Source organism: Pelodiscus sinensis, chromosome 31, assembly GCF_049634645.1.
Source record: "Pelodiscus sinensis isolate JC-2024 chromosome 31, ASM4963464v1, whole genome shotgun sequence".
Lineage (NCBI taxonomy): Eukaryota > Metazoa > Chordata > Testudines > Trionychidae > Pelodiscus > Pelodiscus sinensis.
Genome location: NC_134741.1, coordinates 13,628,919 through 13,647,733, shown reverse-complemented (window position 1 = coordinate 13,647,733; position 18,815 = coordinate 13,628,919). Strand labels below are relative to the sequence as shown.

The 18,815-nt window shown below is 52.9% G+C and overlaps 2 protein-coding genes across 12 annotated transcripts in view; one reads left to right on the top strand and one right to left on the bottom strand.

Moving 5' to 3' along the window:
* Nucleotides 1–3,896, bottom strand: part of LOC142821438 (uncharacterized) — a 17,651-nt gene extending 13,755 nt beyond the window's left edge. For 3 of the 7 annotated variants that reach the window (XM_075912353.1, XM_075912352.1, XM_075912347.1), the window contains exon 1: nt 3,758–3,896. The gene's annotated coding sequence lies outside the window, so the exon portion shown is untranslated. Of the gene's footprint in view, nt 1–292; nt 3,710–3,757 lie in introns of those variants that run through there. The other 4 variants (XM_075912348.1, XM_075912350.1, XM_075912351.1 and 1 more) reach the window with 3 other exon arrangements.
* LOC102448988 (uncharacterized) lies at nt 3,886–18,815 on the top strand. Of its 5 annotated transcripts, XR_012898205.1 has the most exons (10): nt 3,886–4,068; nt 4,444–4,913; nt 7,726–7,821; nt 8,409–8,639; nt 8,949–8,971; nt 9,624–9,739; nt 10,295–10,354; nt 13,568–14,421; nt 18,157–18,264; nt 18,568–18,815. XR_012898205.1 is itself a non-coding variant. In XM_075912445.1 (7 exons), exons 3-7 carry the CDS (start codon nt 8,598–8,600, stop codon nt 11,882–11,884), a joined length of 468 nt encoding a protein of 155 aa, XP_075768560.1. In that variant the 5' UTR covers nt 3,886–4,913; nt 7,726–7,821; nt 8,409–8,597; the 3' UTR covers nt 11,885–13,561. The 5 variants fall into 5 exon arrangements, 2 of the variants coding, with proteins under 2 accessions (XP_075768560.1, XP_075768559.1); XR_012898206.1 differs by lacking the exons at nt 18,157–18,264; nt 18,568–18,815 and having other exon boundaries at nt 14,314–14,575; XR_012898207.1 differs by lacking the exons at nt 13,568–14,421; nt 18,157–18,264; nt 18,568–18,815 and adding an exon at nt 11,658–13,561.

Below are 18,815 nucleotides of genomic sequence, written 5' to 3'. Positions count from 1 at the left end.
ATCTTGTCTCTGAGCCATTCACACCAGGCCCCCCCCCTCATCCTGTGTTGAAATCCCTCCCCCGCACTCTGCATTCCCCTCTCATGACCCCTGTGTGCGCGACCCCAATAGCTAAAGCCAGACCCACAAGCAGCACAAGAATGTGGATCACAGCCCCGCCCCCCAAACCAGCTGTGCCCCTCCCCTAACTTCCACAAGCCCCAAGGGAGGGGAGAAGACGGGTCCGAGCCAGAACCCCCCAGGGCCTGAAGCCCCCTGCAGCCAGAGAACGCCCCACCCCGCCCAGCCTCACCTCACTCTGCTCCACAGCGCAGCGAGCAATGGCACCAACAACTTCCTGCTGCGGGCCTCAGTGGGTGGACAGGGCCTGAGCAGGGGCGGGGAGTGACGGGCGGGAAAGCACGAAAACCCGGTCGCAAGGAATAGAGGGGGCCCCATAAGAACGCGCATGCACAGAAGGACAGTGACTCTGCTGAGAGTCCAGCGCCGGGGTTTAGCTCAGACCGGGAGCTTTCTGGCCACGCCCCAGTCCCGGCGGGTGGGGCTCCCCCGGCCAGAGGTTGATTCCGCCGCTGGAAGCCGGGTCGCAGACTGGCGGCGGCGGCGGCGGGGGACATTTGCCGGACGTGCAGCAACGTGCTGTCCCACGCGTGTCCCTGGCTGCGCAGGCCGCCCCACCCCCACCCAGCGGGCCATGGAGCTGCGGGGCGATGGCTCCAGCTCCCCTGGGTTCTTGTAGAGTCCCCCCGGCTGTAGGAACTGCCCCCCCCCCCATGATTCTCTGTTGGCCTGTCGCTGCTGGGGGCTGGTATCACTCCTGCCCCCCCCCTTTGCTGCTTCTCCTGTTCCCGGCCCTCAGCCCCTGGGCAGTGCGCTGGGACATTCCCACCCCAGTGCGGCCCCTCTCCCGTCTGACTGGCCATGGGGTACAGGCTGGGATGGGGGGAGGGGTCTGTCAGTTTCCCCTCCTACCTCTCTCCTGCTTTTCCTCCAGGGCTGGGTGGTCCTGGCGGCTGAGACTTTCCTATTCCCAGCACCATGTGCTGCTGACCCGCTCTGCCCCTCCCCCACACCTGTCACCAGCCCCTAGGGCAGCAGTGCAATGTTCCCATGGATACAGGATATGCCTGTCACAATGAGTGACCTCTGCCTTTGCCCATCCCCCTTGGGGGCCCCAAAACACGAGGCCAAGGGCCCCTCTGGTGGACAGGTCTGGCCTCATCTCTTTCTCCCCCATTCCTCTGGGCTCTTCCCCCACCCTGCCCAGAGAGGAGAATCCTTGGGGTGCCAACACAGCTGGGGCCAATGCAGGACCATCCCCCTGGGAGGAGGGGATCCAAAGCTGCCCTTGGCTGATGGGCTGGCCATAGCAGCCTCTGCCCAGGGCAGATGGAGGGTGCATAGATCCTCCAGACAGTTCTTACTGTGACGTAAATGGGTAAGAACTTCAGAGGCAGTTGTAGGGATACTCAGATTCTCCACCTGCATAGGGTGGGGGTGCTCATGGGCTCCCCACCACTGTTCCCTGTAAGCTGAGCACTTGGACAGCCACTCAGGAGAGATTCAGGTGCTGCCCAGCTGATTAGCAGAGCCTGTGTTTCTATGGGTGGTGCACATCTGCACCTGCCTTGGTGCACAGAATGACATTTATTCTACACAGATGGAACCAATTCAAGGGAACCCTCCCCCCACCCCGCCCCAGGAGAACAGCCTGAGTGACAGACAGCCTGCTCCCTCCCCAAGCCCCATAACACTCTGGTTTCTGCCTGTCCCAAAGAAGTGTTTGCCCCAAGTCACTGGCACCTCCTGGCTGAAAGCAAACCCAGCGCCTGCAGCCAGTCCTATGGCACCATCACGAATGGTGCCATCATTACTGGCCCAGAGAAGGGAATGAGAGTTACTCGCAGGGCAAACACAGCAGCCGGACACACGGTGCGCTCCTGCCTGGCCCAAGGGAACAGAGGCGCCTCTGGTGACCCAGCTCTGTGTGTCCTGTAGCACCAGCCCATCAGCTGCAGATCCCTCAGTTTGTGCCTAACCCCCCCCCCCCCACAGCCATCCCCCTTCTTCCCTCCTCCCTGCCTCACCCCCAGCATCTATGCCTGGGAGAGAGAAAGTTCTTTCTGCCCTGGCTTCTCCTTCCTTCCCCCAGAGCTCACACTGCTAAGAGGAATGTTTGGGGCCTGGCTCCTCTTCAAGGGCACAAGGAGGAGGGGAGCAGCCAACAGAGTCTTTTGCCCACAATGCTCCCCGGTTGCTTGTCTGGTGTCTCAAGCTCCCTGTGCTAAGCAGGAGATGCCCCTGCCTCCCCCCCAACACACACACCAGGGTCTCACACTTGTCTCTGCTCCTTTCTTGGCCTTGGGCTGCTCCTGGTGTCACAATAAACCCTCGATCAGCCCCTATGCAACACTGAACCATCACCCAGCGCCACAGGCACAGCCAGTTCCAGGGCATCAGCACCTGCAGCAACCCCCCAGCATTTCCCAGAGTCCAGGTTCTACCCCCATCTCTCCCAGTCCAATGCTTGTTTTAATCACACACATACTCTGGGGAGCCAGCTGGCTGTTGGTCTGACATGTGCCAGTGCCCAGGAGGTCTGGGGACTAGGCATGAGCTGCCACCAAGTTGGGCAGGGTCACCCAGGCCTACATGTCTATGGTGAGCAGTTGTGCAATGCATACTGCACACTGACCGTCATGGGGAGCCATGTCACAGTGCTAGATGGGCTCATGAATCCCTGGGGTGTGAGATCCTCGTCCACTCATGTGCCTGCATGGTGGGGGAGTGAGCCAGGGTCTCCCTAGCTGAGGGGGAGAAGTTATGAGGGGTGGGAGAGGGGAGCTATGAGGGGATGGGGGCAGGGCGAGAGGGGGAGGGATGAGGGAGGCAGGTGTCGACTTTGGGACTGGAAGCCCCTGGTCCAACAGGCTCCTGGAGGCGCCAGGCAGCGCCACTGGCCCAGGCTGTTGAACATCCAGTTTGCGGCTCCACAGGCTCCCTGCCAGCTTCTGCGCAGCCCGTGGGGAAGCCCCTGAGTCAGCTCTTAGCATTGATGGGGGGCCTGGAGTGCAGGCTCTACATTGACATGACAGGGATGGACCAGAGGGGCTGTGTCTACATTGACACAATCTTGCGCAAATACTCTTTAACGTAAGAGTTCTTGCGCTGAAGTATTTGCGCAAGAGAGCGTCTACACTGGCATGTGCCTTTGCGCAAGAGATGTGTTGCAGAGTTTACCTGGCGCCCCTCCCCCCACCAGACCTGAGTCTGCCCAGACCCCACCCTAGCCCCGCCTCCCACATCTGCCCCGCCCCCACCAAGTCCACGCGAAGCCGCCTCCGCTGCTAAGCCGCGATCCCCTTGGCAAAGGCTTTTAACGCGCGAGGGCTGAGAGACTGGCAAGGGCTGCACGAGAACCGCTGCGCATGCGCAGTGCCGAGGCACTAGCAGACAGGGGCACAATCTCTCTCAAGGTGAGCCCCCCCCCCCCGGACCAACCAGAGGAGCTGGGCAGAAGCCAGGATTGACCCACGTGGGCGTCTCGCGGCCCTGCCCGCTCAACAAAGGGCCGGTCCCAGCACCTCGCGCGCGCGCACCCACCGCAGCCTCCCCCGCGCAGCCACGTGGGACCCAGAGCGGACCCTGCAGCGTCAGCAGCGCGCGCCGGTCCCGCTCGGAACCTCCCACTTCGGGACACCCCCCCCGCCCGCCAACCCCCAGTGTTATTACACGCGCTGCAAATACCCCGCCCCACCTGCGGCCGGCTCCGGCTCCGAGAAGCGGAAGTAGCCTCTGGCCGGGGAAGCTCCGCCGGAGGGGGCGTGGCCAAGCAGCTTCCGATCTGAGCTAAGCCCTGGGACTGGACTGTCTTCGGAGTCCCGGACTTGCTGTGCATGCGCCTTCTGACGGTTCCCCCTCCCCCCAGCCCCCATTCTACTCCGCCGCCCGCCCGTCACTCTCCGGGCTGCAGACTTCCCCGCGCTTCCTGAGCCGCGGGGCGCCGGAGCGGGGGAGGCCGCAGTCCGGCGTGAGGGGCTGTGACCCGCCGTCCTGTGCTGCTCATGGGTCCGGCGCGGGTTATCGGGGCGCGCCCGCTGAGGGCAGGGAGCGGGGAGGCTCCGGTCGGGCAATGGCCTCGCCTCGGGCCGGCCTCCCTCTGCAGTCGCCCCCTCCCTTCTTTGAGTTGTTGGCGCTTCATTATACACACGCTGGCCTGGCGCGGGGGGAGCTGGGTGCCGCGGTGCACAGAGGGGCTGTGAGGGGGCTACAGATTGTGCGGGCGGGGATTTGAACACAGGGTGGGGAGGGGCGCACAGACGGGGGCGAGGTCTGGCTGGGGCAGGTGGTTGAGGGGCCCTGAGGAGGCCCTGGCGGAGGCGGAGAGAAAACAAACCTTTTGAGCCTTTTTTGGTTTTTAATTTTGATTTTTTGTATCCTCAGTGCTGGTACCTACACCCCCCCCCCCCTCCCGGACCTGCCCCTCCATTGCTGAGCTCAGGGAAGTGATACGTCCCCTGTCCCCCAGCCCAGAGGCAGCCATGGCAGCAGAGAGCCCCGTGGAAAGTCTCTGGAAGGAAGTGATGCGTCCCGTCTGTCTGGAGGATTTCAAAGCCCCTGTCATTCTGGAGCATGGGAACAATTTTTGCCAGGCCCCCCTCAGCCCTCAAGGCAGAGACACTGAGCAGCAGGGACCCCTCTGGCCCAATCGGCAGCTGGCAAACATGGTGGAACTAGCCAAGCCGCTGAGTTTTGAGGCAGCAAAGAGAACAAGATGGGACAGGGTGTGTGGGGAGCACCAGGAGGCTCTGAAGCTGTTCTGTGGAGAGGCTCAAACTCCCATCTGCATTGTGTATGACAGATCCCAAACTCACATGTTGATGCCCTTACAGGAAGCTGCCCAGGAGTACAAGGTACAGAGTTGCTGTCCAGTGTGATGGGAAATAACATTGGGTTTTCATTACAGGCTAATTTCACTGACTGTTACCGGGCACAGATGTAAAACAACTCTGTAAAGCAGTGGTCTCCAGCCTTTTAAAGTATGAGATCACTTTTTGGATCTAAGTGCCATCTAGGATCTACCTCAAACCCAAATACTCCTGCCGACCTCCTTTGTGACCCTTCTCCAAGACCCCGCCTCTGCTCACTGCATCCCTTCTCCCTCCCCAATCCTTCCTTCCTTCCTTCCTTTCTTTTCATCAGGGAGGGGCAGAGGGTTGGAGTGGAGGAGGGGGTTCAGGCTCTGTAAGGGAGTTGGGGCTCGGGGTTAGAAAAGGGGTTTGGGGTGCAGGAGAGGTACATGACTAGGAGAGGGATTCAGGATACAGGCTCCAGCTGAACACTGCTTACCACAGGTGGCTCCTCTGTGGTGGTGCACTGGGGCTAAGGAAGGCTCACCCCAGCCCCACTCTCAAAAGCAGCCTACAGACTCCCTCTGTTTGTGGAGCTAGAATGCAGGGTGGGAGAAGGAAACAGCTTCAAGGCAAAGGGCAGGAGATGTGCAGCAGGCGGGAAAGGGGGCAGCTGAAGTGCTGCACTTGATAGCCTCTTAGCCAAACCAGTCAAGATCACCTGTCAGAGGCTCCAAGATCTACTGGTAGATCCTGATCTACTGGTTGGTGACCACTGCTGCAAAGCCTTCATGGTACAAGAGATGCTGTAAAAAGTAAATGTTCTGGCTTTGTGGCAACTTACATCATAAGAACGGCTGTACTGGGTCAGACCAAAGGTCCATCTAGCCCAGTAGCCTGTCTGCCGACAGTGGCCAGCATCAGGTGCTCCAGAGAGGGTAGACTGAAGACAATGATCAAGCAATTTGTCTCCTGCCATCCTTCTCCAGCCTCTGACAAACAGAGGCAAGGGACACCATTTCTGTCCCCTGGCTAATAGCCTTTTATGGACCCAACCTCCATGAAATTATCTAGCTTCTCTTTAAACTCTCTTATAGTCCTAGCCTTCACAGTCTCCTCTGGCAAGGAGCTTCACAGGTTGACTACACGCTATGTGAAGAAGAACTTTATTTTATTAGTTTTAAACCTGGTAGTCTTTACAGATACGTGATGTGGGAAATGTTTCTCTGAGGCTTGGAATCCTGAAACCCAGCCCTCACTGGTGATAAGAGGGGTGTTTGCACAAGGGAAGGTGTTAATAATCAGAGCGGTTTAGATCACAGGAGCTAGAGGCCACTCTGTCAGTGAGCTGCCTTGGGACTGGAGAAGAAGAGGTTACAAGCTGTTACTGATTGGATGAACAGGAATAATAATCTGTCATTTGCCTTATAGATCCGCAATGATGTCTGGGCCTTGCACAATACCCACCAAGGGAAAGTCCCTGCTTTGAGCAGGTCACAGTCCAGTTAGACAAACTGTGGGAATGGAAGGTGGGGCAGCAAGTTGCTCATAGTTGCCAAACACATCAGGGATAGAGTTTGGTCCCGAACTCTGGTCCAATTGTTAGGGTACGTCTAGACTACATGCCTCTGTCGCCAGAGGCATGTAGATGAGGCTACCAGACATAGTAAAATGAAGCGGCAATTTAAATAATCGCCGCTTCATTTAAAGTTACATGGCTGCCGCGCTGAGCCGACAAACAGCTGATCAGCTGTTTGTCGGCTCAGCGCGATAGTCTGGACACGCGGGTGGCGACATCAAAGGTATTTGTCGACCACCCAGGTATACCTCATCCCAGGAGGCATACCTGGGTGGTCGACAAATACCTTTGATGTCGACACCCGCACATCCAGACTATCGCGCTGAGCTGACAAACAGCTGATCAGCTGTTTGTTGGCTCAGCGCGGCAGCCATGTAACTTTAAATGAAGCGGCGATTATTTAAATCGCCGCTTCATTTTACTATGTCTGGTAGCCTCATCTACATGCCTCTGGTGACAGAGGCATGTAGTCTAGACGTACCCTTAGACTATACTGCTCCCTGTCCCTCAGCATCACTGAACAGTGATGAAGTGTGGCTGTTAGGAGAGAAAGGTGCCTGATAAAGCCCTAGGTTCAGCAGGGAGAAGAGGTTTCCTACTGGGATGCTGAACTTCTGGGCTGCTCTGTGAGGAGTTAAACTCTGATGCAGCAGCTGGCACTAGATGAGGTTGCTGGGCTGGATGCTGTGTGGGTCCCGGAGTGCTTTCACTCCACCCATAGCAAGGTTTCAGGAAGCACAGGTCTATGCCAGGCAGAACTGGGATTCAACTGAATTGTAGCAAGAGTTCAAACTAGTTAACTGATGAGTTAATGTTTTTCGGTGCCAATTACTGGTTAAACTCCCCACTACCCCTGAAGTGCCCACTTGCCTCTGGCAGCTAAAGTCAGTCTGCAGCTTCTGGGCATTCCCATTGACCAGCAGTTCTTGTGGCCACCCTGGCAGACCTCGCAAGAGATCCCCAGGAGAGCCCGTTTCCACTATCAACCCTGCCTGTCAGCAGCTTAAAAAATACTGTCACTGATAAAATTGTAATTGGTTACAATGATTATATTGTTAATCACCTGCATCATTCTTTATGAAGGTGCCACCACCAATCTGTCCCCCACGCTCGTAGGTGTCCCGCTGCATCCGCAGTCTCCTCCTGTGTATTTTTCTATGGACAAAGCCATGTTCAGGGCTGAGTCACTGCTAGACAGGGACAGAGCTCCACAGAACTGGGACTCTCTTAAAGACAGACAGATGGGCTCCAAACATCTAATGTGGTTTGCCCTTGTGCTTATCTCTGTTTTTTCAGGAAAAATTGGAGACTCGTTTGAAGACTCTGAGGGAGGAGAGAGAAAAGCTGCTGAGAAGGAAAAAAACAGCAGACGGGAAAAGCCAGGAGTATCTGGTAAGTGCTTGTGGCTAGGGACCAGCAGGGACTGGCAGTGGGAGGGCTCTGTTAGGAGGCAGACTCCTGTGTGGCCTTGGTGAGGTTGGGCTTGTTTGTGTTTCTCCTGGATCATGAATTGCTGGCTGAGATCCATGTGTAGAAAGGCCTTGAGCATCCGTGTCAGTACATGAGTTAATGTCCATCCTTTGTGGCTTTCCCAAACATCCTCCCCAAGTGAGCTGAATGTGCCCCTGTAGGACTGTCTGCTAACTTGGTGCATTTATATGTTTGCTTCTTTCTCTTCCCTGGATATCTCTGTCAGGCGGGTGCTGAGTCCTGCCTCCTCGTGCTCTGGATCTGAATTCCTAGAGCCCATGAATAACAAAAGATGCTGCCCATGACAGACATGGGAACATCCCTTTCAGAGGGACACAGGGCAAAGGAGATGCTGGAAGAGACGCATCTCCCTAGTAATCACAAAGAGTCAAATGTCACAAATTTTAGGGTTTTCCAAGAAATTCTCCCTACTGTGCACTCAGCTCCCTGTGAAAGGGCCGTGGGCTCCATCTATGCCCCTGACCAGCCCTTTCCCTGTTTTCATACAGAAATGGACCCAAGCCAAGAGGCAGATGATTGTGGCTGAGTTTCAGCAGTTGCTGCAGTTTCTGAAGGAATAGAAGCAGTGACTCCTAGCCCAGCTGGAGCAATTAGATGAGGCGATTAGGAGTTTCCAGATTGACACAGGAAATCTGCATGGAGAGGTTCCTGACAGTGTCAGCGAGGGAATCGGGGAGATGGAGGGGACATGTCAGAAGCCAACAAGTGAATTCCTGCAGGTGAGACTGAGGGACAAACATCTCAGCTCCTCACACAGCAAAGGGGGGCTCCTGAATCACAAGTTCTGGGTCCCAGTTGTCAGAACTCAGTGTAACACCCTGTGCGTTGCTGCCATGTGAATGACTCTTGTGCTTTGTAGAGTTACAGGCACAGATCTGTTAGAGATAACAAAGCCCCATTCACTCAGGGGATCCATGGCCCTGGGGCCAGGGCAGGGCCTCTCTTCCCAGGTTTGCAAAATCCCTTCTCAGAGGTCCTCTGTGTGTGTCCAATGGGGCTGAGATTCTTTTCTGTGTCTTTTTTTCTAGGACGTCAGAAACACCCTGAGTAGGTATGTGGCTCTCACTCCCCTCACACTGCACAGAGCAGGGAAAAGGCTTGGAGCGGATGTTAGCACCACATCTCCCCAGAGCTCTACAGCCAGATGTTAGATATGAATATCTCTGATGCATTTAATTCTGAGGGTCTCATCCTCGCACTTGAGACTCTGGAATTCCCCATTCAGGGTCTGACCAAGTCTTTCCTAGAGCTGTCACCTCCTTGGGGATTGGTTGTCGCAGGACTGTGGGGTGGAACATGGGCCTGTCACTGCTGGGCACTGACCACATTCAGCCCAGGGCAGCAGGATCAAGAATCTGTCCCACTCGAGGGCTGTTTGGAGATCTGAGCTGAGGAGAGGGGAGCTGGTGTCTCAGTCTAATCCCTAGTGGACAGATTCCTTCAGCCCTTCACATGGGAACCTCCTGTCCCTCAGCGTCTGGAGGCCAAGGAGTGAGTTGGCCATGGAGACTCTATTCCCCTTTACTCCCCCAGCCAGTCTCCCCAGGCCAGAAGTGAAGAACTGAAATGGGATCTTTGAGGGGAAGGTCGCATGGCCATGGGATATGTTGTCCCTGCTCTCATGCTGGGAGAATTGGAGGAATTCGAACTCCAGGCCTGTTAGAGCTGAGACTTACAAAATACATTTAATTGTTTCTGTCCAGGAGTGATATGGGGCAATTCCAGCTGCCGGAAGAGATTTCCCCTGAACTAGAAGAACAAGTCAGAGGTTTCTACCAGAAAACGATTGCTCTGTCGGAGACTCTGAGGGAGTTCAAAGGTACCTAAAAGGGATGGATGTGGGGAAAGTGGTTCAAGTATCTGAGACCATTGAATCTGGCCTCTGAAGCCAACCTTCCCCGCCTCAATTCCCATGTAGAGAATGACGGACCCATCACTCTGCTCTCCTTAGAGACACTGAGTGAACAGACCCAACTGCTTGCAGATAGAGCCAGGGGTTTGCAAACTCTGAAACTCCAGAGATCAAAATGTCTAAAGTTACTGTGATGGCCACGTGTTCTGCCACCATATCTCCAGGTTATGATAAGAGTCTGTAAGTGAATGAGAAAGCAAGTGGGAGGGGGTGAGGAGGGAAGAGTAAATCTCATGTACAGCTTGTCTCTCCTAGGACAGGTGTGAGGCTGCAGGGATATTGGCTCCATTGCTGGGAGGTGCCCGAGTGAGAGGAAATGAAAGGTTCAGACTCTTTCATACTAACTACCTGAGTATGATTCTGTCTGGTCTCTGATACAAGTGAAATGCAGAGTTCAGAGTGGGACATTGTTATAAAGAGGAGAGCCTGGAATCTCACCTCTCTTATCCCTTCCCCCACTAGACACTCTGCCCTCTGCACTGGAGAGACCAAGAGGAAAATCCCTTGGAGCTTTCACACAAGGTGAGTTTGCTGGTGGAAATTCTTTAAGTGATGTGAGAATTCCTCTGAAAACATCTTCATGGGATTATCATTGAAGTTACCAACCAAACCCAGGGACCACAGAGCACACAGCCCTAAATCACCCCGTGATCAGTGAGGAGCCCCAGGGGCACTGCATGGGGACCTGTGGACATTTGGAGAAACACAGGTCTATAGGTTTGTGATGCTAAAGGGGTGAAATTAAAGCACAAAACGGACGGCACCTTCAGGTTCAGATTTCACTGCTCAGTCAGTTTCAATGTGGGGTTGGTTTCAAACAGTAAATAGGCTGAAAAGCTTCTTCACCCAAACTCCCTCCTAGACCCCTCTACCTGTCCTGCATCCCAAACCATTACCCCGAGCATCCTCCTTCTCCCAATGCCCATCCCAGATCCTCCATTTCCTGCATTTATGTCATGGAAGAGTGCAGCTCTCAGCCACTTTCCATTCCACCCCCAATGAAAATTTGTCCCACTTTTTCAAATGGATACGGCTCAGTGAGAGCCAGTAATTGAAAGCTGAAGCCAGACTATTTCAGACCAGAAAAGAGGCACAAATGTTTGATAGGGAAGAAGATTAGCTGCTGAAACAAATGAACAAAGAATTGGTGGATTCTCCCATCTCTTGATGTCTTCAAATCACTGGGGGACTGTGTAGAAAATACACTGTAGGGAAACACCTTTGTGCCTGGGTAACCGGACTAAGTGTAATGGCTTGTGCCACTGAGGGCGTCAGACTGCATAACTGAGGGTATCTTCTGATCCCATAAATCTTAAGTTCTCATCCTGCTAACACTCAGCACAAGTGTTTAATAATAAGCACACCTATTTAATAATACCACCACCATTCAAATGCTTAACTTCATTAATTCTCTGTTTTGAAAAGGGTTTATAACGTCTCTGTGAGATGAGGGCAAAGTTTGTGCTGCAAATCTGTGAATGAAGACTAAGAGTTTTAAATACAGCAGCCTGCATTTAACCTATGTCTATGTTCAGGCATGTGAATATGTGCCTTATCAGAAACACTGGGTGCTTAAAACTATATCCCATTGTTGCAGATGCAGTAATCTTGTAACTCAAGCCGGGTGCAGAGAGAAATGAATATAGATTTGGGATCTAACTCCCGTGTGCTATTAATGGAATATTTAGACTAAAACTTTTGTCCACAGTGGCAGAGTCTAACACATGTGTCACGTCACTAGGGACAAAGCCTGCGGAGAATGGGGGTGTGGAAAGGATTAAAGCCCCTTCTGAAATGTCTCCAATTCGCCTTCTCCACCTGCCAGGCTGCAGAACACCCATGTCTGTCTCTAGCTCAGCCCCCAGCCTTGAGAGCCAGGGACAGGAAATGGCCGTGGTGGAGCCGGTGAGCTTGGAGGAGGTGGCTGTGTATTTCTCTGAGGAGGAATGGGCTCTGCTGGACCCGGGCCAGAGAGCCCTCTACAGGGATGTGATGCAGGAGAATTATGAGGCTGTGAATTGGCTGAGTAAGGATTCTTGTCCCCTTGGGTAACAAAAGCTGGGTGGGCTCTGGAGCAGCTCTGTTGGGTTCGGTTCATTATCATTCATTGTCTTTGCCCACAATGTCACAAGTATCTGCCCCAATAATCCTGGCTCTTCTGTGAAAGACTGTCCCCTCCGTGTCCCTTCCCAGGAAAAGCAGGTTGAGGGACATAACAGTGGAGCTGCTTTTCCCACAGCTAAGGTCTCAGTGCGCTTCCCCCCTATCTTGCCCATCTTGTGCCTTGACTGGAGGTGTGCGTAGAAGGGCTCAGACAGGAACAGCAGGTACTAGAGGTGTGGATCTAGGTCTGGCTGATCTTCGTGCCTGCAAGTTCCCCTTGTGGCAGTGGGCTGAGCCACTGGAAGGTGGGTGCAGTTCCCAAAGTCCTTCCTGGCTGTAGCTAATCTCTGTGACATGCTGTTCTTGCCAGTGGGAAGGGCTGGATGCTGGGGCTGAGGGAGGGTGGATGAGGCAGTTCACGCTCTGTGAGTATTTTGTCCAAGGTAGCTCTGTAGTAGAGAAACGTGAGCAGAGCTCTCCTTGCATTTCAGGCACAGGCTGGGTTTCTTTTCAGAAGTTCAGTTTCATTCTCTCTGGGGCTCACTTGCCTCTGTGTGCAGGGGAGATAAATTACGTCATCTGTCTTGTCTTTTTAGAGTGGAATATCTTCGGGTAAGGACTTTTTCTTCCTGTGTGAATGTCTGGCTTTGTGCTCAGGAGACCTGTGTTCAGTTATCTGCCCGTCACAATCTTCTTGTGTGACCTTGATCAAGTCCCTTAGACTCTCTGTGTGCAGTCACCTCTCTCTTTAATAGCTATTATAGAGTGTCCCTATTTCTCAGGGCTGGGAAAGATACCTACATTAAAGAGGGATAATGCTTAGCTCCATATGTGCACCCCAATAGCACAGTAGAGTCCTGATTTACACCAGAGTTCCCAGGTGCTGCTGTGATTGATAATTTTGCTTCCCACAGCGACTGCAGTGCCATTAGAATTTCTGCTAGCGCCGCAGATCGTTGTTATGGCTGTTCAGGGCGGCTCTTTCTGGAGCTCTGATGCCAGCAGCACTGACAGAGCCTGCGGCTTATCCATGCAGCACAGCTCAGGGTTGCCACTAAGAATGATCCAGGCTCCATTTGGAGGCTAAGGCACTCGGCCAAGTTTATTGTGAAAAGGAGCACGGTGCTAGTGTCCCAGCTCCTCAGGCACAGGTATAGAGAGACTTGTTCCAACCCAATAACAGTACCAGCTCAGTCAGCAGTGAGAATGCTGCCCCTCAGCCAGCATCAACATGCCCCTCCTGTGACTTCTCATACATTGACACAAACGAGATGCATGTTGTTCCGTGTGTTCTACCCTCTTAGCCTCCTACCTGTTTCTTTGAACAAAATGTCCGTATCCATTATCCCCTCATCCCACTCTTGTGCACAAGGGTTAGTGTCTTTCTGAGCCATTTCTTAGGACATGTTTGCAGCTACTGCGGATATTTGTGTGTTGATTGGCCTCTTCCTGCTCAGGAATGTGCTTTCCTGGTTAATTGGTACCCAGTGTTTGACCATTTTGCCAGACCTCAGCCTGTTCTAGTTCAAAAAGAATGGACATACACAGCTGCAATAAACCTTTTGTGAAGTGTGCTGAGTGCTACGTCAATGGGAATGTTCTGATGTGATGACTGTTTATCTTATTTAACAGCAGTAGCACAATGATCTCCGTGGTCATGTCACAGGTGGATCTTCTGAACAGAAAATGAAGTTCCAAGAAGGGGTGCGGCCAAACCTGAGGGAAACACGCTCACAAGGTGTAAAAGTGATAGATTCTGTGCAACCCTGGAGGGGCACCAAATCAAAGGCCAGGCTGGCCACAAGAGCCAGACTGGAAATCACACAAAGGCTGCTGCTGGCAGCTGTAGCCAGACAGACTGCCCCCACCCCCATCTCATCCATCTTATTTGCCTCTCTGAAGCATACAGGGCAGAGAAGGAGCAGTAAAATCAGCATAGTCTATGCTGGCTCATCTGATCCTGAGAAGCTGAAAACACAGATATGTGGAGAGAGAGTGATTAAGTCAATAAGCTGGCCTCGAGGCTGCGAGAACTGCCCCCGGCTGGCACCCATGTTGATTCGAACACACACACAGTCCCTGGGAGAGGAATTTCCCACTGAGAAAAGAATCCCCAGTAATTCCAATTTAGTTATCTCTCTTACAAGTGTAAATTAAGTTCACAAGTCCCTTGTAAGAACTGGTCTCACAAAAGACAGACCAGCCCCATTTGGCATGACAGACAAGAAAAAGAAATACGGGACCCCATGAGTATAAAGGTGGTACAGCAGCACACTCTCTTTTGAGTGTCATTCTACCCTCTACCTGCTGGTCGGGTTAGGTGTTTGACCTCCCGAGGTTCTATGGGGACGCCCACCTCGTATTTTCGTCTTTCCTAGGAATTGAGGGACCGGCCCTGGCCTGACATGCTGGAGTTGAGAGGCACAGAAGGGGGTAAAAATTGTACCTGGATGTGGTCCTCTGTCTTAAGTGTACACATAGAAAGAGTAAGCTGTTACTTGGTACCATTATTTCTATCTTTATCTTTGTAACCATTTTTAAGATCTATATTTTGCTAGTAGTTAAGAAATAGAGCAATAGCCATTGTGACCATATGATTTATAAGCTTCCTCAATAAACCTGTAACTGTTTAAGTTTTAACCTGACTCCTTCAGTTGCTGTAACAGAACCAGGCACAATTTAAAAGAACTTCAGCCGGTCTTAAGGGACAGATATAGGGAGCCCTGACCGTCGGCTGACAGAATCGTAGAACAGAGGCTGCATAGGGGGAGCTGAGCAACAGCCACAAGCACCAGAGAAGCAGCATGTCCCAGCTCTGCTCTGGCATGCCCCAACAGAAGCCCAGCGCCATCCTGGGCAGGCATGGGAATGGCAACTGTTGTGGCAGCTGGCAGGGCCCAACCAGACACAGGCAATTGCGATCAGGAGTGTGGCACATAGGCAGGACATGAAGCAACCAACCAAGGATTCCCTTAGATGCTCAGGCAACTTCCTCTGCCTCTTCCTGGCCCGAGTAGAACATCTGAGCCAAAGATCAGGGCAAGCCCAGCCTACCAGCCAGGGGTTTTGTGGACAGTGGCTTGGGGAGCTAGACATCTGCTGGATGCTTCATCTCCAACTCCTAGTGACCTGCCATGTGGCAGCTGCAGTCTGAGCCCTACCTGGGGACCTTGGTGTCACACCTTCATGCCCTCACTAGAGCTTCCCATCTGAGCAGTGTGTTCCTGTCCAGCCAAGCGGATGGAACGGGCTGTGCGGGGGACTGAGTTGTACCCTAGAGCCGTGGTCACCAACAGGTCGAGCGCGATCTACTGGTCGCTCGGGAGGCCTCGACCAGTTGCTCGTGAGACATCCTGTCTGCCCCACCCCCATTTCCCTCCCACCCCCAAGAAGCCCCACTACCTACCTCCAAGTGAAAATGGAGGTAGTGTCAGCTTCCCGGGGATGGACAGAAGTCCCGCAGCTTAGCGCCACTTCTGGCGATTCCAGAAGTGCACTAGCTGCTCTGCCGGTGTACTGCAGGAGGGAGCATCAGCTCCCAGCACCGCACAGGAGGAGTGAGTCAGCCCCATGGTAGGCGCGCAGGGGGTTTCCCGGCACGCGTGGGGGGGGTTGGTGCCGGGACAAGCGCGCGCGGGACTTCCTTGTGCGGGGAGGGGTTGGCCCCCTGGGCAGGCGCGTGCGCAGGGCTTCCCTGTGCGGGGGGGGGGGGGGTTAGTGCTGGGGCAAGCGTGCGTGGGGTTTTCCTGCGCCGGGGGGGTCGGCCCTCTGAGAAGGCGTGCTCACGGGGCTTCCCTGCATGGCGGGGGGGGGGGGTCGGCCCGGGGACAGGTGCGCGCGCGAGGTTTCCATGCACGGGTGGGGGGATTGGCCTCCTGGGCAGGCGCACGTGCGCAGGGCTTCTCTGTGCGGGGGGGGTCGGCCCCAGGGAAGGCACGCACGGGGCTTCCCTGCGCCGCGTGGGGTTGGCCCCAGGGCAGGTACATGCTGGTTTCCCTGGGGGGGGGGGGAGAATCCTGGGAGGAGGGAGATGCAGGGGATTCTCTGCCTCCACTGGCACCCCACTCCCTAGCCACAGAATGCTGTCCCCTCTCCCCTGTCCCCAGCCACAGAATGCTGTCCCCACTCCTGTCCCCACTTCCCTGTCCCTAGTCACAGAACTCTGGCCCCACTCCCCTGGCCCCAGCCACAGAACTCTGTCCCTATTCCCAACTGTCAGGTTGGAGGAAGGTTACTAGCGGAGTTCCTCAGGGATCAGTTTTGGGGCCAATTTTATTTAATCTTTTTATTGCTGATGTTGGCACCAAAAGTGGAAGTGTCCTAATAAAATTTGCGGATGACACAAAGTTGGGAGCTATTGCCAATTCAGAAAAGGATCGGGATATCATACAGGAAGATCTTGTAAATTGGAGAGATAGCAATAGGATGAAATTTAATAGTGAGAAGTGTAAGGTTATGCATTTAGGGATTAATAACAAGAATTTTAGTTATAAGCTGGAGACACATCAGTTGGAAGTAACGGAGGAGGAGAAGGATCTCTGAGTCCTGGTTGATTATAGAATGACTGAGCCGCCATTGTGACATGGCCGTGAAAAAGGCTAATACGATCTTGGGATGTATTAGACGAGGTATTTCTAGTAGGGGTAAGGAGGTTTTAGTGCCATTATACAAGGCATTGGTGAGACCCCATTTGGAATACTGTGTGCAGTTCTGGTCTCCCATGCTTAAGAAGGATGAATTCAAACTGGAACAGGTACAAAGAAGAGCCATTAGGATGATCCGAGGAATGGAAAACCTGTCTTATGAAGGGAGACTCAAGGAGCTTGGCTTGTTTACTTTAACCAAAAGAAGGCTGAGGGGGGACATGATTGCACTTTTTAAATATATTAGAGGGATAAATACCAGGGAGGGAGAGGAATTATTTAAGTTTAATACCAGTGTGGATACAAGAACAAATGGTTATAAGCTGGCTAGTAGGAAGTTTAGACTTGAGATTAGATGAAGGTTTCTAACCATTAGAGGAGTGAAGTTCTGGAACGGCCTTCCAAGGGAAGTAGTGGAGGCAAAAGATCTATCTGGCTTCAAGATTAAACTAGATGGGTTTATGAAAGGGATGGTTTGATGAGAACATGATCTTGGTAACTAATTGACCATTCATTATCAGTGGGAAATAGGTCAATGGAGGGATGATAGGAGTTACTATAGAGAACTTTCTGGGTGTCTGGCTGATGAGTCTTGCCCACATGCTCAGGGTTTAGCTGATCGCCATATTTGGGGTCGGGAAGGAATTTTCCTCCAGGGTACATTGGCAGAGGCCCTGGAGGTTTTTTGCCTTCCTCTGTAGCATGGGGTACAGATCACAGCTAGAGGATTCTCTGCATCTTGGGGTCTTCAAAGTATTTGAAGGCTTCAATATCTGAGATATAGGTGAGAGGATTATTCTAGGAGGGGTGGGTGAGATTTTGTGGCCTGCACTGTGCAGGGGGTCAGACTAGATGATCATAATGGTCCCTTCTGACCTTAAAGTCTATGAATCTATTCCTGTCCCCACTCCCCAAACTCTGTCCCCACTTGCTCCCTGTCCCCAGCTGCAGAAACCTGTCCCCACTGGCACTCTGTCCCCTGCTGCAGAACCCTGTCTTCTGCCCTCTCAGCACCCTGTTCCCTCTCCCCTGCCACCAGCCGCAGAACTCTGTCCCCACAAAATGTATAATTATAAATGCTTAATTTTAGATTTAAATAGCAAATAAAAACAGACCATTTATTTCATAACTATAAACACATGATTTTAATTTTATGTATCGCATAATTTAAAAATAAACGTTATCAGAGTGTAAGTAAGAGCTGGGAATAGCAAGTGATGGACAGGAGGAGAATAGAGGGTGGGGCTTCAAGGAAGGGGTGTGGCAGTAGATCTTTGCCTGTTCTGAGATTTAAAAAGTGATCTTGGGTGTAAAATGTTGGAGATCACTGCACTAGAGAGTGCAGCAGAGCACTTAGCTGCCCTGGGGAATGAGCTGGGCTATTCCCAAGGCTGAGGGGTGATGCATCTTTACTGCAGGAGAGTGTGTCCTGGGATCTTGTACCAGCCAGAGCCCAGTCTCTGCAAGGTTGGGAAAGGAGCCTCTCTGGGTGGGTGACTCAGATCCTGGCTCTGGCAGCAGTAATGGCACAAACCTTAATGAACAATATCAGTACTTGGTTCATTGCTCTCCAAACAGGATTTCCAGTCTCCGATGTGATCTCCTGGGTGGAGCGAGAGGAGGAGTTGTGGTTCCCAGATCCTCCGAGCTGTGAGGAAGAGGAGATCATCAGCAACACCCAGACAGGTGAGCAATCAGTTAGACATTGGTTTCTGAATCAGTTTGTTTCCTTATAGAAGATGTAACCTGTGTGTTTTCATGAAGTCTGACTGACTGTTCAGCTTGTCTTCAACTCCAGTCACAGTGTGGTGGGCGAGAAAGACTGGGTTTTCTTCGCCCTCCTCCTTCATAACTCTTCCACAGAGAACTCAGCTCATGATAATTTGACCATTATTTGAGTGTGTCCCCTTTTCTATTCCTCTTTTAGAGTTTCTTTGCAGCTCATTGTGGAGAATAACTCCTGTCTGGATCATTTCTCTATTCCAACAGGTGATGGGACACTGACTGAGAACCATGAAAAGAGTCTTCAGCAGGAAGGACTGGAGCAAGTGTCCCCATGTGGACTATTATTGAGACGATCTGAAGGACGTGTTTTCCAGATATGTGAGCAAGGGGAGAGCTGTGAGAGTCAGCATAGCCCAGAAAAGCAGCAGGGAAACCATCTAGGAGAGGGACAGTGTAACTCCAGTAACTGGAGCACAGGGGAGAAAAGAAACACAAACTGTTCAACAGGAAAT